Source organism: Mesoplodon mirus (assembly GCF_964341445.2).
Source record: "Mesoplodon mirus genome assembly, chromosome: 15".
NCBI lineage: Eukaryota > Metazoa > Chordata > Mammalia > Artiodactyla > Ziphiidae > Mesoplodon > Mesoplodon mirus.
Window position 1 is genome coordinate 55,859,161 of NC_138991.1, and position 19,488 is coordinate 55,878,648.

The 19,488-nt window shown below is 44.6% G+C and overlaps 2 protein-coding genes across 3 annotated transcripts in view; both read right to left on the reverse strand.

The window, feature by feature from the left end:
• Positions 1 to 13,209, reverse strand: part of SNX29 (sorting nexin 29) — a 571,459-nt gene extending 558,250 nt beyond the window's left edge. For both annotated transcript variants that reach the window (XR_014291539.1, XM_082600682.1), the window contains exon 1: positions 13,131 to 13,209. Coding sequence is in view for 1 of the 2 variants with exons in the window: in XM_082600682.1 (XP_082456808.1) it covers positions 13,131 to 13,137 (7 nt within the window). In the remaining variant the exon portion in view is untranslated. The remainder of the gene's footprint in view (positions 1 to 13,130) is intronic.
• A 3,433-nt stretch (positions 13,210 to 16,642) lies between these two features.
• On the reverse strand, positions 16,643 to 19,248 carry TNFRSF17 (TNF receptor superfamily member 17). The gene is made up of 3 exons (XM_082644763.1): positions 19,116 to 19,248; positions 18,632 to 18,778; positions 16,643 to 17,127 (listed from the first exon to the last, which is right to left on the reverse strand). Exons 1-3 carry the CDS (start codon positions 19,231 to 19,233, stop codon positions 16,838 to 16,840), a joined length of 555 nt encoding a protein of 184 aa, XP_082500889.1. The 5' UTR covers positions 19,234 to 19,248; the 3' UTR covers positions 16,643 to 16,837.
• Positions 19,249 to 19,488: the final 240 nt, after the last annotated feature.

Here is a 19,488-nt window from a genome sequence, read left to right on the forward strand (position 1 = left end):
GAATACACCCAGGGTCCACAAACCTGTCAGAGAAATGCAGTGATCTCCTGAGGCTCTAACTTAGAAATCACCTGCGTTTGAAAATCAGTCACCTGGCTCAGGTGCTTCGCTGTTGTCTTTCACGTTTAGAATCCTTAAGATCCTACACTAATTTTTCCCACAAATCTCCAGCCTTCAGTGACCTCCTGGGGAGAGAGAGCAGGGATTCAGAGTAGGACAGGGCAGGTTAAATCCTACATCATCAGCTATGTGACCAAGGACAAGTTACTTAACCCCTCTGCACCTCCTACGGCTTTTTTTTTTTTTTTTGCTGCATTGGGTCTTTGTTGCTGTGCGTGGTCTTTCTCTAGATGCGGTGCGCAGGCTTCTCATTGCGGCGGCTCCTCTTGTTGCGGAGCATGGGCTCTCGGTACATGGGCTTCAGTAGTTGTGGCTCACGGGCCCTAGAGTGCAGGCTCAGTGGTTGTGGCGCACAGGCTTAGTTGCTCTGCGGAATGTGGGATCAAACCCATGTCCCCTGCATTGGCAGATGGATTCTTAACCACTGCACCACCAGGGAAGTCCCCTCCTACAGCTATTAATGAGTGAATGGATACCATGCACCTAGAACAGTGCCTGGTATACAGCAAACACTTTATACATATTAACTATTATTGCTGTTGTTATGGGCAATCGTATACCTCTGGCTCTAACAAGTACTTTCATCAGGCTTCCTTCTCTCCAGAGCACAGGCAAAGCAATCCAATCCTGGCCTCTGTGTTCACTGCCCTGGGGGAGTATAAAGGTGAAAAACCTTCTCTGCCAAGTGGGGAGGGGAAAACCAGCAAGATGCCCCCAGGGCACTCTACCTATATCCTTTCTCCAATCCCTGTCCCAACCTAGGAGGTCAAGGTAATCATGGTGCCCGTCCACAGAGGAGTTAGGTCACTTGGGCAAGGCTGCACACACACACACACAATGGTATCCCCCTGCCTCTCTACGCAGTGGCAGAGGGAAAGTCATTTCTCTGCTCGAAGGCCAATCCTTGCAATGCACTCAGCGGGCATAATGGAGAAAAGAAAAAGACGGTAAGGTTCTTTGGGTGCCCACTGCAGGCCAGGAATTCTGCCCGAGGTCAGGCAGCAAAGCAGCGCTGAGACCCTGATCTGCCTGACCTCTTCCACAGCACACTGCTGGCCTGCTGGGGGCCAGGGAAGCCTGACTGAAAAAGCGGGAACTTGAACTGCGCTTAAAAAAACAGGAAGAACTAGAATACAGAATAGGTAAACCCATAAAGATAGAACGCTACTGTGTAATAGGTACAGGGTGTCCTCTGGGGGTGATGAGAGTGCTTTGTAACTAGACAGACATGGTGGTTGCACATTACAAACGTACTCAATTGCCAATGAACTGTTCACTTTTAAATGGTTAATTGTTTTTATAACTGTTAAATTTCTAACTTAACAGTTGTTAATTGTTCTAATTGTATTAAAAGCATACATGGTTTCACATTATCTGAAATTCACCTCCATAAGAAAATACTTTATGGAAAGGACTGCAACAGGTAGATTAGAGCACAGTCTTAGCCAAAGAAGCCACCACAGCAGGAGTCCCCCAGGGGTGGGACAAGACTTCAGATAGTGCCCAGACCCCCACTGAAACACAGGGAGGAAAAGCCAAGCTCACTTCTCTCTCATGTTTCTGATTACACTGAGGGGAGTGTCTGTCTGAGGCTAGTAAGTCCTTAACTTCTGCATCAGTCAGGCTCCTAACAGGAAACAGCAGGCACTCTCAAATAAGGAGACTTCAAGGAGGTTTACTTATAAGGGGCCCTACAGAGAAGTGGTGGCAAGAAGCGATTCTCAACCAGGATTTCACACACCCTCCAAAAAACGGGGCATTTGGCAATGTCTAGAGACATTTTTGGCACAACTAGGGGGCTGCTCCTGGCATCTACTACAGTGTACAGGACAGCCCCACACAACAATCAACCAGCCCGAATGTCAACAGTGCCACAATTGGGAAATTCTGCCCTAACTTAAGTTTGATTGTCCCATTTCACAGATGATGAAACTGAGGCTCCGAGAAGTTAAAAAACTTAAACCTCTATTTGTGCTCTGAACCCCATCTCCTCTCACCTGCTCAAGGACATACTCCAGCAACAGTCCCTCTTTTTCCCACATGGTCAATTCTTTCTTATCATCTATGCAATTCCTACAGCATACGGGGATGTCATAATACCTCCCCCCAGTTTAATAAAAGCCATGCCTTGCTCCCACGTGCCACTCCAGACTCCACCTCATTTCTCTGCTGCCCTGTCCAGCACAGCTCTTCCTTCACGAGAGCAGCCAGGCCCTCTGTGAGGGCCACCCCTTCCACAACGGCTGTTCCCAGCTCTGGCCAAAGGCCCTTTTGTTCCCATCTCCTCCTGCACCAAATTATCTACACAGGGGCCATAACATCTGGAACACAACAAATGACTTACTGACATTATATAACAAACACATGATACATTCAATGATATTATATGATTTGTTCAATGCACCCTGCAAAACTGCAATTAACATGGCATTTTTATGGAGCCCTGTAAGCATGTGGAGCGTTGTCTCAGATGATTCGTGTTTCTGGTTCCCCTCCTCACAGAAGGAACTCAACAACTGTTGGATCAAGACTCCGGGGTTCGGTTCTGTAGTCCCTCAAGCGGCTGCTTTAAATGGAGAGGACCAGAATGCCCTCGTGCATGCAATGCACATTGCATGAGTGAAGGACTAGTTTTGTCTGCATTAGCACATGAACAGATAAAATGGACAATCATTCACCCCCAAAGTCAGGGCACTGGGTCCCAGTACTGTGGGGTAAAGTGGCACAGCTGGAGGAGGACAAAAGGACAGACTTTCCTTCACCACACAATGGAAAGAGGCAGACTCTGCTTGGAAGCAGATGGGCTCGGGCCACCCAAGTGGACTTGGGATGCCCAAGAACAAAGACGGGGTCAACAGTGGACTCATAAATGGGCAAAGAATTCCCTCTAGAGCAGAGGTCAGCAAATATTTTCTGTAAAGAGCAAAATGGTAAATATTTTTGGCTTTTCAAGCCAGATGGTCCCTGTCGCAGCTACTCAGAGTGCAAAAGCAGCCAGAGACAATAGCAAGAATGGGTGTGGCTGGGTTGCAATAAAGCTTTATTTACAAAACAGGTGGCCAGCCCAGTTTGCCAATCCTTGCTGCAGAAAATAAAAAGAAAAACTGCAGTGTGCAAATACTTTGAAGAGAAAGTGTATCTTCCCTCATGGTTGGAAAAATGCAAATTATAAACTTACCAAATCATCCACCACATGTTACCACTGTATAACTAAGTTCACCAAAAAACATTTAAACTGAAATTCCTCATTGCTGGCAAAGCTCCGGGGAAACACAACGGTCAGAATGGCCATCATCAAAAAGTCTACAAATAACAAATGCTGGAGAGGGTGTGGAGAAAAGGGAACTCTCCTACACTGTTGGTGGGAATGTAAATTGATGTAGCCACTATGGAGAACAGTATGGAGGGTCCCTTAAAAACTAAAAATGGAGTTGCCATATGATCCAGCAAGCCCACTCCTAGGCACATATTTGGAGAGAACTCTAATTCGAAAAGATACATGCACCCCTATGTTCACAGAAGCACTATTTACAATAGCCAAGACATGCAAGCAGCCTAAATGTCCATCAACAGATGAATGAATAAAGAAGATGTGGTACATATACACAGTGGAATACAACTCAGCCATAAAGAAGAATGAAATATTGGCATTTGCAGCAACATGGATAAATTTAGAGATTATCATCCTAAGTGAAATAAATCAGACAGAGAAAGACAAATATCATATGTTATCACTTATATGTGGAATCTAAAAAAAAATGATACAAATGAACTTATTTACAAAACAGAACCAGACTCACAGATATAGAAAACAAACTTATGGTTACCAAAGGGGAAAGAGGGGGAGGGATAAATTAGAAGTTTGGAATTAACAGATATACACTACCACATATAAAGTAGATAACAAGGACCTACTGTATAGCACAGGGAACTATATTTGATATCTTATAATAACCTATGATGAAAAAGAATCTTAAAAAGAATACATATATATGTATAACAAAATAATTTTGCTGTACATCTGAAACTAACACAACATTGTAAATCAACTATACTTCAATTTTTTAAAAAAATGAAATTCCCCATTGCTCGTAAAGCTCCAGGGATACAGGAATGCACCACTGGTAATGAGTACCAGTGCAGAGTCCTGGAAAGCAATGAGCAGGGAATACCAAAAACTACAAGAACATCAAAGCACCTTCCTGACTCCTGGGAAACTAAGCTAAGGAGGAATGGGCCGGGGTGCGGGGGTGGGGATTATGAGAAAAGTAATAAGTATCTTCTTTACCAGTCTCTCTGTCTTCCAGGTACTGAGTAAGGCATTGTACATTCATCACTCACTCTCACTTCCATTTTCTGATAAGGGAATTAAGAGTCGGAGAAGTTCAACAACTTGCTCAGGTCCTTCAAATGGGAGTTAAATCCAGGACTGCCTGAGGGCAAAGTGTTCTTCCACTGCAACATGATGCCTGCCTAAACATGGTTTCAGGGGTGCAGATTTTTCCCACAGCATTCTAGAACAGGGGTCAGCAAACTACAGCCCCCAAACTGAAGGTCTTCTAAATAAAGTTTTATTGGAACACAGCCACGTGCTTTCACTTGCGTATTGCCCTTGCTGCTTTTATATGACAGGGATGAGTAATTGGGATGGAGACTACGTGGACCACAAAGCAGAAAATATTTACCATCTGGCCCTTTACAGAAAACATTTGCCAACTCCATCCTAGAGCATCATAAACAGAATTTACTTTCTTTTCCTACAATGGGAGAAAGGTTAAATAACTGCAGCATGTCAATTTAGTGGAATGTTACGCAGCATTTTTAAATAATTGTGAAGAGAAGGAACATGGGTAAATGCTATAATAAGTGAAAACACTAATTCAAATGTAGACTCAATGCAATTAGGTAAAATGCATATGCTTTGAACATAGAAGTAGAATACCTAAAAATCTAAATATTTAATATGTTAGAGAGGTATATTTATAGGTATATTGTTTTCACAATAGTCTTTAATGTCATTTGGGCGTTTTTTGTTTTTTTTTTTTTTTAAGGTGGAGGAGCAAAGAGCAGATTCCAAGCTATGCAGACACAGGCAAGGAGAAATGGGGTGCCAGTGGGCAAGTTTCCCCCCTCGTGGGAAGCCGGGGACCACAGGCCTCTGAGGGCTTCTGGATGGCTGAGCAGAAGTCAGGGCTGGGAAAGGGTCCTCACTCGCCCTGGAGGCCTCAGGCTGCTCCTCCCACAGCCTTTCCCACCTCAGCAAAAGGCATCCTCACCTGTCCAGCTGCTCAGGAGTCACCCCCGCCTCCCTCGGGTCTCTGCTGAGACATCACCTTCCCTGCGAGGTCTTCCTTGACCACCCCCCACCAAATGACAAGAGCCTTCCCTCCCCCTTCAGTTCATCCTCCATCCAGACAACAAGTGAGGCAGACGCCACCCTTGGGGTCTGGACTGGGCATGTGATCCAGGCATGGGCAGCCAGAGCCACGGTGATGGGTTGGTTCCAGGATGGCCGCGAGGCCAGCCAGACCACTATGAGTCAGCCCCAGGACTTCTGCCGGAGCAACTGGAAAAGGCCTGCCTGCTTGGGTGTTGCTACATTGTAGGATGTGACCCAAGAGCTGCTAGTGGCCGTCTTGCCTCCATGGAGGGGAGGCTGCCTGAGGGTGAAGCCAACAGAGAGGAAAGTATTGAGAGTTGCGAGCCGGACAGAAAGGTGGTCCTGATGACTCTCTAAGCACCAGCTGAGGCTGAAGCCAGGCTATCCCTAGACCTTTCCAACACAAGATGCTTTAAACTCCTATTGTGCTGGAATCAGCTTCCGCCACATGCAATTGAAAAGAGTCCTGGGGAATTCCCTGGCGATCCAGTGGTTAGGACTCGGTGCTTTCACTGCTGGGGCCCGGGTTTGATCCCTGGTCGGGAAACTAAGGTCCCACAAGCTGCGTGGCGCGGCCAGGTGTGTGGGAGGAAGAGTCCTGGTTAACGTACTCATTACTCTTAACATTTTGGGTACATTCTTTCAATTCCCTTCAACAAACACCGATAGTACAGCCCTCTGCTAAGAAGATGCGCCAAACTGTCATCCAACAAATGACTGCAGAATGTTGAACCCTGAATTTCTGGCCAGGCTCTGCTGCTACCACTGCCTCACTCCCACTGGCAACATTTTTTGTGTTGGGTCTCCATTGCTTCACGCGCGAGGGCTTTTCTCTAGTTGCGGCGAGCAGGGGCTACTCTTCATTGCAGTGCACAGGCTTCTCACTGCAGTGGCTTCTCTTGTTGCGGAGCATGGGCTCTAGGCACAGGGACTTCAGTAGCTGTGGCATGCAGGCTCAGTAGCTGTGGTGCACGGGCTTAGTTGCTCCGTGGCATGTGGGATTTTCCCGGACCAGGGATCGAACCCGTGTTCCCTATATTGGCGGGCGGATTCTTAACCATTGCGCCACCAGGGAAGCCCCTCACTGGTAGCGTTTTAAACAAGTGCAATTGCTTTGACGGAAAGAGCAATCAAGAACCATCGACACTTTCATGTTAACACTACTTCAGGGAAATCATCCTAAAGACATTATCAAAAGGAAGAAAAACTACCTTGAACAAAAATGTTCACTGCATCATTATGTATAATAGGAACAAAAAGGAAAAAAAGGGGGGGGGGATAAGTTTCCACAAGTAAAGTCAGTAATTTAAAAGTTATGCCATATGTGTAATGATGGATTACTGATGGATTATGAAGTCCATAAAAGTGATCAATATGAAGATCGTGTAGCAATACAATAAAGTTTTATCCAGAAATGTTAAAGGTAAAAGCAAAATGTGAATTTATATGATAGTGATAAAATTACTTCAGCCTATGTCAACATTTCTCAAGCTTTTTCTCATTCTCTGTCAGGATGCTTTTTAGACATTTTCTCCTTAATCACCCCCGCCACGAAATTTTAATACCACAGATATATCGTACATCATGCATATCTGTGCTTTAGACACAAGAATAGATGTTTCTCCCCGACAGGGGTGATATCACCCCGTTGAGAATGCATGGCCTGTGTGCAGGCAAGACGGTAGCAGGACGAGAGGTGTTTTATCTGGGATTATGTTCACATTGCCAGAAGTTAGAGAATTTAGTTCCAAAATGTAAGACCTCTGAGCATTTGACTTCCTGTTGGTCACCCAGGCAGAGCCATGCAACCGGGAAGCGGGAGAGTGGAGATCAGTGGGACAGAGTCCATTGCCACTTGCTCACAGGAGAGGCAGGCAGTCAAATGTTTGCTGACAGTGGAACAGTTTCTTCTTACAATCTGCCATAACAGATCAGCCCAGTGCCTTCACTGGGGGAGAAAACAGTGATATCATCACTTTTTCTGCTTTGAATGACCACAGCTATTCTTTTTTCCGTTCACTCATTTCAGCTGATTCTTTTTTAACCATTTTCTAAATTGAAGTATAGTTAATTTACGGTGTTTGTTTCAGGTGTACAGCAAAGTGATTTGGCATATATATATTATATATATATATTCTTTTTCAGATTCTTTTCCATTATAGGTTATTATAAGATATTGAATATACTTCTCTGTGCTATGCAGTAGGTCCTTGTTGTTTACTTGTTTTATATATAGTAGTGTATATGTTATTCCCAAACTCCTAATTTACCTCCCCCTCCACCATCAGCTGATCCTTTATTCCAAATACAAGCCACTGCTGGAGATGACGCAGTCAATGCCAAAGAGAAAATCATGACCTTCAACATTCCAGAAAAATAAGAAAAAAGCTGCCAAAATGAACCTAAACATCAGATAAGACACAGCAGTAAATTACCCACTAAGCCCCCAACTCCGGTGTTTCAGGCCCTTAGAGCTTGTCTGCTTCACTCATTATTTGACCTCTCTGGGTCTGGCTTTCCCCAGGCCTTGAAGTGGGGGTTTCAGGGTCTTTCTAACTTAAGAAGGATTCGTGACAGAGTAATTATTGATGGAAATGAGCATCAAGTAGCTTCAACTATAAAGTCTTACCAAAGACAGTGCCTGAGAATCATAATGACTTTCTGACCCTACAAGTCCTATTTTCCCCAGTAAGAGCAAAAGCATTATCTGAAAATCAGAATTCCTTAGCTAGTAAGGCTGATAATCAAGTATTCCTACCTACTGGATTCTTTAAAGAGAAACAAGTAAATCATCACACTATCACACTGAAACAACCACCCACATCCAGCAGGTATCCATCCTCCTAGCAATTTGTTTACTTCTACACACATACATGAATCCATAAACATTGTTTTATGTGCATGTTCTGATATGCATCAAGGTATATATTTTAAATATAATTCTGTACCTTGCTTATTTTTAGAGAACATTAATGTTGCGATATAGCCACAGTGATGTGTATAAACCTAATTTATTCCTTTTAACATCTTTGAGGTTTTCCATCATGTGACCATACCACATATTTGTCCACTCCCCTATTAACAGTCATCTTAGTTGTTCCTGGCCCCATGATGCCCATTTATCTTATGCATGCATTACCTAACCATTCCACTTCCTGGTTATTTGCACTTAATGTATTTGGCCTTGTACCCATCTGACCTCCACCTCCACTCCAATATTTTCAGCTGCAAGACACAACAGACTCTAATTGCCAATTTATAGGCTACACGAGAAACTGAGAAACATGTCAAACTACACCAAAAGGATTCCATCAGCAAAATCCCACAAAGAAACCTAACAGGATAAACTGTTTCCTTCAAAAAAAAATGGCAAGGGGGCAAAAAAAAAACGAGGGAGATGAAAGGGGAACCCATAGTTTAAAAAAAGACTTTGTGCTTCAAAGGATACCATCAAGAAAGTGAAAAACAACCCACAGAACAGGAGAAAATTTTTTGTAAAGATATCTGATAAGGGACTTGTAGCCAGAAATTATATAGCATTCTTACAGCTCAACAATAAAAACAACCCAATTAAAAAAAACAAAAAATGGACAAAGAAACTGAACAGACATTTCTCCAGAGAAAATATACAAATGGCCAACAAGCACGTGAAAAAATGCTCAATATTATTACTCATTAGGGAAATGCAAATCAAAGCCACAAAGAGATACCACTTTACACTCACTAGAATGGCTATTATCAAAAAGACTATTGGTGAGGACGGGAAGAAACCAGAACCTTTTTACAGGGCTGTAAATGATGCAGCTGCTTTGGAAAACAGTCTGACAGCTCTTCAAACACACTCAGCAATTCTGCTCTTAGATATCTGTCCAAGAGAAATGAAAACATATTATCCACACAAAAACTTGTACGTGAATGTTCACAGCAGCATTATTCATAATAGCCAAAACGTGGAAACAAGTCAATGTCTGTCAAATGATGAATGGATAAACAAAATGTGGAATATCCATACAACAGAATATTATTCAGTCACAAAAAGGAATGAAGTAGAGATATATGCTACAACATGATGAATCCTAAAAACATGATACTTAGTGAAAAGAGACACAAAAGGTCACATATTGTATGATTAGATTTATACGAAATATCCAGAATAGGCAAATCCACAGAAAGAGAAAGTAGATTAGTGGTTGCCTGGGGCTGAAGGAACAGAAAATGAAGAACAGCTATTAATGGGTATGAAGTTACTTTTTTTGGAGTAGTGAAAATGTTCTAAAATTTATTATGGTGATGTTTGTACAATTCTGTAAATATGTTAAACATTAAAAAAAACTTAAAAAGAGAGAAAGAGACCTAAAAAAATTAAAAGACAAACCAATTTGCATTGTTTAAACCATATTTAGACCCTGACTTTTAAAAATACGCTATAGGGAATTCCCTGGCAGTCCAGTGGTTAGGACTCAGCGCTTTCACTGCCGGGGCCTGGGTCCAATCCCTGGTCGGGGAACTAAGATCCTGCAAGCCACGCGGCGTGGCCAAAAAAAAAAAATACACTATAAAATAAAATTATAAGGCAATCATGGAAATTCAACATTGAATATCTGATATTAATGAATTACTGCTTATTTCCTATAGGTATGATAATGGAATTGAGTTATGCTTTTTTAAAAAGGAGTCCCTATATCTTAGAAATATTTTTTTTTAAATTTACAGATGAAATGATATAGGACTTCCCTGGTGGCACAGTGGTTAAGAATCCACCTGCCAACGCAAGGGACATGGGTTCAATCCCTGGTCTGGGGAGATCCCACATGCTGCAGAGCAACTAAGCCCATGCACCACAAGTACTGAGCCTGAGCTCTAGGGCCCGTAAGCCACAACTACTGAGCCCGCGCACCACAACTACTGAAACCCATGTGCCCTAGAACCCGTGCACAACTACTGAGCCCATGTGCCACAACTACTGAAGTCCGCATGCTGCAACTACTGAGCCCATGTGATGCAACTACTGAAGCCTGCAGGCCTAGAGCCCGTGCTCCACAAGAGAAGCCACCGCAATGAGAAGCCCGTGCACCGCAACGAAAAGTAGCCCCCGCTCACCGCAACTAAAGCCCACGCACAGGAATGAAGACCCAACGCAGCCAAAAAAAAAAAAGAAGAAGAAATGATAGGATTTGCTGGGTGTCTAGGATTTGCTTCAAAATAAACTGGGGAGAGAGGTAGGAAGTAGACAGGTATATGGGTGAAGTGTCATAAGTTCGTAATTGTTCATTAAACTATTCTCTCCACTTTTTTTTTGCTTGAAATTGTCTTTTAAAAAAAGCAAAAGAGGGCCTCCCTGGTGGCGCAGTGGTTGAGAGTCCGCCTGCCGATGCAGGGGATACGGGTTCGTGCCCCGGTCTGGGAGGATCCCATATGCCGCGGAGCGGCTGGGCCCGTGAGCCATGGCCGCTGGGCCTGCGCGTCCGGAGCCTGTGCTCCGCAGCGGGAGAGGCCACAACAGTGAGAGGCCCGCGTACCGCAAAAAAAAAAAAAAAAAAAAAAAAAAAAAAGCAAAAGAGAGTAAATATTTCCATGCCACATTATTTTATGTGCCAATTATTAATCCCATAGGTGGAAAATACCTTGGGCTTCCCCTTCCAATCCTCAGCAACCACTTTTTCTCTCTCAATTACAATCTTTCCAAAAGAAGTCTTTCATCCTTCATGGTTTTTCCTAAAAAAGCCATGTGTTGGTTTCCTTCTGTAATTTGTTTAACCTTAGACCTAATGGGGTTTTTAAACTGAATTTTAAAACTTCCTTAGTTTTGATATCAAGTTGCTCCTTAAAGTATACATTGGTCGGTTCCCCTTGGCTTGTCAATTTCACTTGCTCCCAATGAAGACAGTAGAAAGAATGGTCCAGAACTGTGAGTTCAAGGCAGAGACTCCATGGTCACATTAAAAAGAAGAGTTTCTCAGAGCGTTCTTAGCTCCAGCCCTCGTCCCAGAGCTGGGCGAGAAAACAACCCCACCTGAACCCCACAGAGGTCCTTACAGAAACAACAGCAGCTCTCAAGTTCCCGACTACATACCATGTGAGGGGCACAGTACCAATCACTTTATGTGAGTAATGTTAGTCTTTGCAACAAGCCTAGGATACAGGTGCTATTATTTATCCTCATTTTGCTGAGACTTCCAGGACGGCAGAGCAATTTGCTCTAAATCACACAGGTTTATGTGGAAGAGCAAGTATTTGAACCCAACCTGTCTGCCCCCAAGGTCTGCACTTATTCCAGGCTGTATTACCTCCTGGGTGGAAACCAGTTCATTGCATCTTTGTTGTGGTATCACTAATGTTCAAGGACCAGAAACTCTAGTGAGGCCAAAAATCATCTGACAACAGAAGCTGGACTATCTCCCAGGAAAACCCCCCTCCCCAGCTCCCGCATTAGGACCATCAATTTCACAAATCTTGCTCATGAATAGCAAAACAAAAGGCATCTAAGCTATGGAAAATGATCCACAGAGTTAACTTAAAAGTTAAAGATGAAGAGAGACACATGGCCTTCACTTTGCCCCGCCTCGACCTCCAGAAATGCCTGAGTCCAAGGCGAGGGCCAGCTGGGCTGGTTGCAAGGATTCTGTAGAGGCTATTCCACAGTAAGGGGAAAACAGAAGGAGGGTAGGCGGGTCTTCCTAAGTAAATCCAGATCCCAGTCAGGGCAGCTGCGAGGCTGCCCTGAGTCACTCCCATCTCTACATACTACACCCAGGAATGACTTAGCAGCAAAACACCAACGGACCTCATGAGTGGAAAGGGCTGAGAACACGCATACAAGTCTAGGGACTAAACTTCAGAAACACTGAAGGCAAGCTGTCCACACATAACTCAAGCCTCCCACCAAAACCACCCCGCTCCCCAGTGGGAGGGACAGGGTCGGACTGGGAAGGGCAGAGGTCCCCAAATGAGCTCAGCATTGGACAAAGAGGGCTAGCTAGGGCTGCCGGGCAGGACTAGGGAGACCTCAGATGAGCTAGGAAAAGAAATGGAAGGAGCTGGAGTATGAAACAATAACCAAAATACAAGAAGCAGAACCAGAGAGGGAAAATGAGGAGAACCAAGCGTCCTCTGAAACCGAGAGCTAGCGGGGGACACAAGGCTCAGGGGGCAGCAAACTAAGAATGAGACACTCTTTGCCTGTGTGTCGATCGGAGTGACTGGGGCCAGGGGCCTGGGTAGTGGGAATGACTGGGGAGCAGGGGGACCAGTAACTGGAACTGGGACTCAGGGAGTCTAGGAGTTAGGAGGGACTAAGACACAGGAGGTCTGAGAACTGGGGGGTCGGTAACTGGACTAGGGGGTCGGAGGACTGGGAGGGACTGGGGGATCTGGGGGACAGGTGTCCAGGAGCTGGTTGTAAGTGATGGACAGGAGTCAAGGGACTAGGAGTGCCTGGACCGGGGACGCCAGAAAAGTGCAGGTGACCAGAAGCCAGGAACTGGGCGTACATGGGGGTCAGGAAACTGGGAGCGATGGGACGGGGTCCGCGAGCGAGCGGGACGCGGGGACTCGGGGGCCGGAGTGTGCAGCTGGTGTGACGGGAGCCGGGGCGGCTGGGGCGGGTGACAGCGGCCAGGCCTCCACTCACCGCTCATGGTGCCGCTTCCCGGGCCGGTGCCTGCCGTGCCGCCGCCACTGCCGCCACTGCCGCTGCCGCCCTCCAGACAGGCCAGGAGACGGCGCGCCCCGCCCCGCCTACCGGCCCGCCCCGGAAGTACAGCCCCGCCGGCGCGGCCCCGCCCCCCCGCCCCGGAACGTAAACACCCGTGCCGGGCGGCAGAGTTGGGGAGATGCTAGCCGCGCCGAGGCTGTTGGGTGCCCGAGGTAGACCGGAGACCCCCGCAGCGATGCCTCGCGATCCTCAAGGCGGGGACCGGACGGGACGCCTCCCCGCCATCCTGGGCTCACACCTCTGTCGGGGAGCCAGACGGGACGCCACCCCGCCATCCTGGGCTCACGCCTCTGTCGGGGAGCCAGACGGGACGGTGGCCACGAGAAATGAGACAACGCGGTTCCAGAGAGCGCTAGAAGCGGAACGGGGAAATTTAAAAAGAGGAATGGGCCAAAGCGTGGGGACAGGGGAAGTGGGCAGTCCCGGGGGGGCCACTGTCTGGAGACGACTTTAGAGACCTGGATGGTAAGAGGGAGACGGCCCGGGAAGATCTACGGGAAGGGTGTTCCAGAAGGAGGGGTTGACTGGAGTGAAAGGGTGAGCGAGAAAAGGGTGTGAGAGAAGATATTGAAGAGGTGGGTGGAGGGCCCTGCAGGCCATGGTGAATGGGTTGGACTTTCCTGCCTAACTCTGAGGAGATAAGGGAATGCGAAATCATTACAAGAATTTAAGCAGGGGAGTGACGCAATGTGAATTTTAAGGTGATTCCTCTTCCTGGGTTGATAATGAATTGTAGTGGGGCAAGGTGGAGAAGGGTCAGCTGGTTAGGGGGCCACTGCAATTGTCTGGCAAGAGATACTAGTGCCTGGGGCTAGGGTGGTGGCAGTGGTGTGAATGTAGATGGGTCGTGTTTGAAAGAAGGTCAGGTTACTGCCCCATTTTACAGATAAGGGAAAGGGGACTCAGAAAGGTTAAAGGAGTGTTTTCCCAACTTGTTTTGCCCACAACCCACAGTAGAAGAAAATGCATTTTACACCACAACCCAGTACACAAATACATACATTTAAGAAGCTGTTTAACAAAACAATTCTGTAGGTAATGTATTCTCTTCGCTTTTTATTTTTTTCAATGCTGACTGAGACGATTGATCCACTCCTAAGTCTTGATCCACAAAACACTGAATTGAGGCCCCCACGGGGAAATGGAGCCAGAATTCCAGCCGAGTTCTGCGTGACCCACATCCCCATAGTCTTCCTACTACATTGCCTCTCAACACATACTCTCTGGCCCCTGGAAATTTACCTTTTGGATTCAGCAGAGATCGAGAGATCTTTGGAGAAGGATGCTCTGCAGCATTATTTATAATAGAGAAAAAGTGAAAAGCACCAAAGCCAGGTTACAGAAGAATAGCTAAGCAAATTGTGGCCCACCTCACAAATAATCTCGTTTAAAGTGCTAATTATAAAGGTTATGGAAATGCAAGGAAAGGCCAGTGGTAATAGAACAAGTTAAAAAAAGCCCCATGCAGGGAACTCCCCTGTGGTCCAGTGGTTAAGCCTACATGCTTCCACTGCAGGGGGCATGGGTTTGATCCCTGTTCAGAGAACTGGTAAGATCCCAAATGCCACACGGTTTGGCAAAAAAAAAAAAAAAAAAGCCCCATGCAAAATGGTCTGTACACCATGATTACAATTGTGTCAAAGTCAAAATACAGCCATGTGCAGGGACTATGATAGAATGTAAAAATGAAAATACTTGTATGTTTGGTTGGTGGGGCTGTTTTCCCCATTTTCAAAATTGTACTTTGTAGTTGTTGCTAATTTGTTATTCTAGTTAAAGAGTCAGTGTGTCTGAATCCCTCCTGTCCCCTGCAGAACGCCTAGTTTAGGTCTGTCTGCCTCTGTAACTTTTGGTGAGACATCACATACTTGCTTCGTGGAACTGTCATGAGGATACATGTTATACCTTCTCCTAGCGCCCTGTACCCTTTCTTCATGGCACTTGAGATGGGATAGGTTATTGAACTCGTAGAGGGTGCTTTACATTTTCCACCACCAGCCACCCTCCTTTAAGTATTGTAATTCCTTCCTCCCAAGATTTAGCCTGGTACTGGAGGACCAAGAATCAAAAGCCTAAGGTCAGCAGCTCTTCTGGGCTTTTGAAAAAATCTAAACTCATTGAGGGGGGTGAGGGGAGAAGGAAGAAGGCTTGTGAGAAACTAGGAGGAATATTCCCAGGCCACATAACAGAAAAGGAGTGTGTGTCTGCCCTCAAAGAGACTAGACCTCAAAGCACTAATAAAAACCATGATGGCAACGTAACTAACACAAAGTACTTAACATGAACCAGAAACTTTTCATGGGAATAAATAATAAATGTATGTGTGTGTATATTTTCATATAATCCTTAAAACAAGGTTATAAATGGATACTATTATTATCCCCATTTTTCAGATGGGGAAACTGAGGCATAGAGTGGTTAAGTAACTTTCTCATAGTCACCCAATGTCTATAACTTCCTAGTAACAGAGCCTGGAGTCAAACTCCAAGAGCCAGTGCCTTCACCACTATACTGCGTTGTCTCCTATGGCCCTAAAAGGCCTGGAATGGAGCCATAATGGACCCTGAGTGGGTAAAAAGTTCCCACCAAGTTTCTCCATACCCCAAACCTGACACAAAAGCCACAAAGCCCCAAGACCTTGAGGGTTTCTGCTGTGGTGCCAGTGGGCATCTTAACAATGATCAAAGTCAACAGATTACCAGAGGGCACTGCCTATTGCACAGCCCTTTCCATAGCACCTCAGGACCTTCGCACAACCCAAGGAAGGCAACCCTCTCCCAATAATGACTAAGATTGTAGCCCAAAGAAATGAGGAAACTCAGAAATGGAATTAAATTGATGTGAAGAGAAAAAAGGGAATAGATCAGAATGTCTGGGTTTAAATCTGGCCCTGCCATTTACCAGCTATGTGATCTTGCTCTGATTCAGTTTCTGTCATCATCTGTAACATGCAGATAATAATGATCCACCTACCTTGTGGTTTGTTGTATATGTTAAATGAGTTAGTACAGGTAAAGCACTTGGAACAACCCCTAGCACATTAGTAAGGGTAAATAAGTGCTAGCTATCATTATTATTACCTGCATATAGGTGCAAAAACGATACCTAGTACCCATTTATCACAGTTTGCAACTACACGTTTATTTATGTGATTGTAATAATGCCTGATGCCTCCATGAAGCTGAAAGCTCACAAGATCAGGAACTGGCCATGCACTGCACACTGAATTAGTGTGGCTGGCTCTAGGCTTCTCCTGTAGATAGAAAGTACGTAGGATAACCTGGCTTTCCTTTAACAATAAAAAGAAATCCAGTCTGTCCTGAAATGTATGTGTGCATGTATAGGAGAGAAGTGTCTAGCCACAGAAATGTGTGACTATGGAATCTACACATTGCAGTGCTTTTTTTTTTCAGTGAGTCAATTTAATCATGAAACCAAGCTAGTTTCCACAGCTAAGCTCCCAACAGTAAGGTAGAAAAATATATCTAACAAAGATTTTCCAGAATTAGAGAACAAAAAGCCATATCATCCACTGATAAGTACAATCATCCTAAAAAGATCTGATACATCATCCTTTTCTTCTGACAAAAGATTTTCCAAGTAGCTCTAAACCATCAGAATGGTTAATTAGCTGGGAAAATTGATTTCTCCATCCCCGTGACACTCGAGGCAGCTAGCAGGCTGCTGCAGTAGTCGTTTGTTTTCGTGGTGACAAGAATGGTTGCACCTTCCTCCATGGCTGGGAGTGGAAAGAAATGGTCAGAATCGACCTTTGGTTTGCTCCTGACACAGTCTTCACACGTACATTCTTCCACTGTGTACCCGAGGCCTCTCGAAAGAAGAGTTTCCGCACCAGTCCCGCCATCGTCGCTCTCATACAGGTCTGCATTCGCATCCTTCTGGAGAGCCGGTCCTGATTATGCAGAAACAGAACAGTTAACCTAAACTTTTCAGGGCGCGTGGTTGTGCCAGACTTAGCAGCACACATCCAGGATCAAAGCAACGTGAGATGCATCTCTTCCCACAGAACAAATACGTGGGTCCTACACTAGAAGTCATGAACTGACAGACCATGGGCCACATTGGGTTCAAAGACATGCTTGGTTTAGGGTGTACAGTGTTTTTAAGTGTTTGCTTGTCTGTTTTACATTGGCCCACATTTGAAAAGCAAGAGATTTTACATACAAATCTAGACAACTGGCCTCTTTTTTTTTTTTTTAAGAAAACAAAATGTGGCCACCAGGAGCCTACATTCCTACACGGAAACAATTGGGAGTCGACAGCTCCTGTCTCCTCCAAGCAGGGCATGGGCTCCCCTATCGCCGAAGCCTCAAGCAGCCCACTACATTCATTCCTCACCCACTTGGCCCTTGGATGCATTAAGGCACTGAGCCTTTTTACACATGTGAAATGACAAATTACCATATGTTACAGCACACCAAAATCAGTCTTGGGTGACACTTTAGAATTCACGGTAAAGAGGCTTCTCTTACAGAGCATTTTGTGGCAGATTACTTTTTTTTTTTAATGAATCTGTCATGATCACAGAAGGAAGGAGTCTCCACTACATCCCCATACATGTCTATGAAGGCACGTTTACTACTTCCTCGACCTTCTGCAGCGTAACTCCATCTTCCAAAACGTCACACTCAAGTCACTCCCCACCTGTCTCTCAGACCCCAGGCAAAAAAAGAGAAATGAGTAAATCATATGGAACAGCCATCTCCCTCCCTTTACTGCACTAGAAAGCAAATGAGGTGGATGCTTTACAGATTATGCATGGAAAATACATGCATAAAGAAATAGGGCAATGGCTGCAAAGTGTTCGGGAATTAGATCATGGGCAAAGGTGCTGAAATATTTTTATCTTACAAAGCCTTTAAGTAGAACATCCACTTCTCTGGGACTGGTTCTCTACTGCTTAATAAAGATAAAAATCTTTGAGATGATTAATTAAATAATCCAGGAGCAACTGGTATTCATTTCTAGCATTTTTCGCAGTAAAATGTTCACGCAAGCAAACAACATTTATATTTGTATGAAAATATGGCCACGGATCTTGCCAAATATACTTTTCCCAATAGTACCAAACCTGGCTAGCTGTTTCTGATAGCATGACGTTTAATCAATGTGCTAACTTTGTCAAAGAGATGGATGTTTCCCAAGGAAGCCTCAGTACCTCGAAAGAGTAATTAGAAAAAATGTTGGGGAAGGCTGACATTGTAGGACATCAGCGAAGAAGGTGTAAAAATCGAAAAGAAAGCTCGCTTCTTCCAAGAGTTCATTTAACCTGTCATCTAATACACTCAGAAGGGCCCTTACCGGATGAGATACTCAACATGAAAAAAGAAAAGGAACTGAAATTCACCATAGCCACCTCTTGGAAACAGATTTCAAAGATGAACCATCAAACCAACCTGTGTTTTTAAATTCGTCCTTTAATGGCTGGGAGCTCATCTTCCTGAGCAAGAACATCAACAGGAAAACTGTCAAAGAAACTATCAAGCTGAGGCCCAAACAGGTCCAGAGAATTGCATTTGTTCCTTTCACTGAATTAAAAGAATGTCAGAGAGATAATGAACTGATAACATCATATCCACATCAAGTAAAGATTATTTGCCATCCAATTCCCCTAATTCCTCAGCATTGACTTTTAAATTCTAAACAATACTTAATTAGGAGAGCTGATAAAAAATCTCTGTTGTTAAGATTGCAGAATAAAATTGAGTTCAGTTCTGAATAATTGTTCGTTCCTGTTGGCATTTAAATGATTGCCTAATTTTCTTCCTTTTTGATCCAGAAAATATCACCACCTTCCCCGTAATATTTCTTCTTTGAATAAAGTCAATACAGAGAGAAGACTTCACACCAATGAGGAATTGTTCGAGCAGTATTACTTACTTGTATTACAATAACGCTGACATATTAGAGGAGGGGTATTAGGGCATCGAAGGTGACACGGTTTGCAAGCATTCAGCAATCTGTCAAAATATTCATTTTGGAAGCACTGTTGAGCCATCTGGAACCGGATCGCAAAAAGAAACAAGGAAACCACAGAAAGAACAGCATGGGAGGACAAGTAAAATCTCGTTGAGAATTCCCCAGCAAATGTAATGACAGCTGCTAGAATGTCGAGGGAAAAAAAGAACTTCACATCAATGACTTGGTTCTTATGGGGGCTGACTCTTTGTACCATGGCTAAGGATTTGAATACCAACACTAATTCCAGTTTCTAAGTTTGAGGCCTGGGTGGGGTAAGAGATGGGGCGTATGT

Coding starts and splice junctions, on each gene's coding strand:
- TNFRSF17 (XM_082644763.1), bottom strand. CDS start 19,233: ATGGCTCAACAGTGCTTCCAAAATGAATATTTTGACAGATTGCTGAAT. Junction 18,779..19,115: donor TCAGCGTTATTGTAATACAA/GTAAGTAATACT, acceptor TATCTCTCTGAC/ATTCTTTTAATTCAGTGAAA. Junction 17,128..18,631: donor GGACGAATTTAAAAACACAG/GTTGGTTTGATG, acceptor CTGCATAATCAG/GACCGGCTCTCCAGAAGGAT.